The sequence below is a fragment of the Arvicola amphibius genome, chromosome 10, assembly GCF_903992535.2.
Source record: "Arvicola amphibius chromosome 10, mArvAmp1.2, whole genome shotgun sequence".
NCBI lineage: Eukaryota > Metazoa > Chordata > Mammalia > Rodentia > Cricetidae > Arvicola > Arvicola amphibius.
This window is the reverse complement of record NC_052056.1, coordinates 108906221-108909330: the sequence shown is the minus strand read 5'-3', so window position 1 is coordinate 108909330 and position 3110 is coordinate 108906221. Positions and strand designations below refer to the sequence as shown.

Below are 3110 nucleotides of genomic sequence, written 5' to 3'. Positions count from 1 at the left end.
CCTGACTCACACAGAAATGATGAGTTCCTGGGAGAGATGGATATTGAAACTTTTTTTTTAAGAGCTGAGCAATCCAACTTAGATGTCATAGTCATGTGATCTTGAACTCAGTTTCTTCCAGCCAGCTGTCTATCCTTCCTTCCCCCTTTATCATTGTTGTTACCTTGAGACAGGGTAGCCCAGTCTGGCCTTGAACTCACAACTCTCCTTCCCCAGCCTCCTGAGCAGACTCCGGGGAGGGCGGTAAACCATTCCAGGAGGCTCTTACCCTTCTGTGTATGACTGTGCAGGCCCTATGGCTGGTCAGAAATGCTCCGTTCCAAGGACATTCTCCCCCAGCATGAGGAAGTAAGGACAGGCCTGACTAAGCAGCTGGACCTTGTCCCATCCAGCTTCTACCTGATACCATGGGGCAGCTGGGGTGGCTTCAGGCCTTCCCTTGGGGGTCCTCTGCCATGTCCCCACCTCAGACTCATTTGCCCGCACAGAGAGACCCTCAGATGAGGGAAGGCAACTCAGCGATCTCTTCTCCTCGGTGTCTGTGAAAGCAGCACCACTCTCGTTTCCGCAAAAATAGCCCTCACTAGAGCAGTTCCGAGCTGGTAAATATGACACTGTAGGAAAACACCTGATGTGTCGCCTCCTGCACTCTGGACCTGGGCATGGCAGGCTTTTGGCAAAGACGGCCTCCGGCCCCAACAGAGTGATAACAGAGGAAGACCTCACAATGTCTAGCTAAACATTTGCAGGATACCGAAAGGCAAAGTGAGCACTCCCCAGTCCAGATGTGGGCACATGACTCAACACTTATATTGTGTCCCGGCCTCCTGACCGCAACAAATACTGCCCCACCCCCATGGGTGACAAAGGCCCTGGTCCAATTTTTCAGACATTTGTTTTGTTTTCAAGAGAACAACGAAGAGTGGGTGCGGTTGTAGTGAGAATTCTAAAGAGAAAAGAGCTGGATCCCTCAGAGGGAGGAATTTTACAAAGAGGCTCATTAAAGGTGTTAGGAGGAATGGAGAGAAGGCCCTGGGTTTGAGCTTTTTTGGGTGTGGGTGGGGGGGTTAGGGGCTGGGGTTGTCAGCCCTGGCAAGCCTCTGGTTTGGAACCTGTTTCTATTCCCTGTTAACCACAGGATAGGAGGTTTTCATGTCTTACCTCCCGGAATGCAAAGATCGGGTCGCTTCTGTTTTGCTTACATTCAGAGACATTGCTACCAGAAGCAAAGGTGTAGTTACCCGTTTCCTCCCATATCCTCCGGTACACGTACTGCGCTGTCAGCGGGATGTTCAGGGTCATAGCAAACGCGTTTAGGAGAATGGCGGGCTCGATGAATGAAGTCTTCATATTGCTCAGGTGGGCAGATGGAGTCTGTTAGCGGGAGGAAGGGGAATAGGGGAGAGAACTCATCAGTTGATTCCTTATCCGAGAGGCTAAATTCTCAAAGATGGGGAAGTTGGAACAATGTGTCATAAACGTGAGTAAGCAAAGAGAGTTCCAGATTTCTGAGAGTGCCCTTGCCAGGAGAGCGTTCCCGGTTCTTCTCCTAGGAGCGAACTAAGTTCTCTCAGGACTTAGTTCTTCCCCGGCTCTGCTTAGTCAATGCGCCCAGTGCTGTGCCGAACAGCACCGGCTGGTTCCCACTAGGTAACGCAGTTCCTTGAGGTTACGCAACTGTTGTTATTTGGCTGCGGATTAAGGGCCTTGCAAAAAGCAGCTACCGATCGGAAGGGGGAGTTTCTGTTTTCGTTTTTTAAACTCAGCCCACAGTTACAGTCTTCCTGCCCGGCTAGGCTCAGGTAGGACCGTTTTCAGGACTGTGTTTTCAGTTACTCGTGTGGGGCGCAGCGTCCCCGGCTTTCCAGTGCGGGACCCCTACCTGGGGACAGCGAGTTGGAGCTGGACGACAACAGAGGGACGTCCTTGGAACAGGTCACTGGAGCCCTATTTAAAGGCAAAGCAAGATAAGCGCACCTCCTGGTCTCTAGTGGCCCCGGACTCAGTCCCGGCTGCTCCCTAAGCCGCCGCAGTCTTGGTCTTTGGGTCCTGGTGGTGACTCGGCAGCGGAGCATCATCACCGGAGCAAGCAGATGGTAATCTTCGGCTCGAGCTGTCACCCTTCCCTAGCTCGCTTGCGATTGGATCCCGCGGCCGGTGCCCTCGATGGGATTGGCCTATCATAGTGTCACTCTCTTGCGCCCGCCCCCGGAGGCCCGGCTGGCTCTTCCTCCAGCAACCCGGCAGATTGGGTGACCCGGCAGCTCCCTGCAGGTTCTGCCAAGTGTTTCTGGGTAGGAAGTGGGTTTCACTGAAGCGCCTCGGAGTCGCACGGGGATCACCTTGGCAGCTGGATCGGGAGTTCGAGAACAGCCGGGACTACATAGCAAGACTTCTGTCCAAAGCAGGGAAGATGTGTGTGTGTGTGTGTGTGTGTGTGTGTGTATGTATATGTATATACACACTATATGCAATCTATTATATATACTATATAACATATATTGTAAACCAGGCGGTGGTGGCGCACGCCTTCAATCCCAGCACTCAGGAGGCAGAGGCAGGCGGATCTTTGTGAGTTCGAGGCCAGCCTGGTCTACAAGAGCTAGTTCCAGGACAGGCTCCAAAGCTACAGAGAAACCCTGTCTCGAAAAAACAACAACAAAGACCATATATTGTATATAATATATAGTATTATATATAGTAATCCTATATATAGCATATGTAATATAATAATATATGTTAAAAGGAAAACAACAAAAAGTGATTGCAGACGTCACGGGATAGGGTTGCTAGGGTTGCAGTTCACTGGAGCATACAGGTGAACCCAATGAGTGTCTGCCAAAAAGAATGCGACAAGACACAGGAAGGACATGAGAAAAGAGTTCTAAGTGGGGAGGTTTGGGCCTTGGGAAATTTAAAATAAATATTTATTACATTTTTATGTGAATTTTTATTTTATGTGTATGCACACCCTGTAGAGAGGCCACAGAAAGCTGTGAGTCTTACTATAACCTCTCAACAGAGGAAGAGTGGACATTCAGAGAGATTTTAAAATCCCCTCCAGTGGGGGGAGGGGTGACCGCAAAGCCGCCTCACTGATTAAGAGCACT

At 50.5% G+C, this 3110-nt stretch overlaps 1 protein-coding gene across 4 annotated transcripts in view; it reads right to left on the bottom strand.

Moving 5' to 3' along the window:
* Slc46a3 (solute carrier family 46 member 3) overlaps positions 1 to 2106 on the bottom strand; it is a 14916-nt gene extending 12810 nt beyond the window's left edge. The window contains exons 1-2 of one of the 4 annotated variants that reach the window (XM_038345655.2): positions 1978 to 2106; positions 1162 to 1374 (exon numbers count right to left, since the gene is read on the bottom strand). In XM_038345655.2, coding sequence (XP_038201583.1) covers positions 1162 to 1350 — 189 coding nt within the window. In that variant the 5' untranslated portion in view covers positions 1351 to 1374; positions 1978 to 2106. Of the gene's footprint in view, positions 1 to 1161; positions 1666 to 1882 lie in introns of those variants that run through there. The other 3 variants (XM_038345656.2, XM_038345657.2, XM_038345654.2) reach the window with 3 other exon arrangements.
* Between the last annotated feature and the right edge of the window lie 1004 nt (positions 2107 to 3110).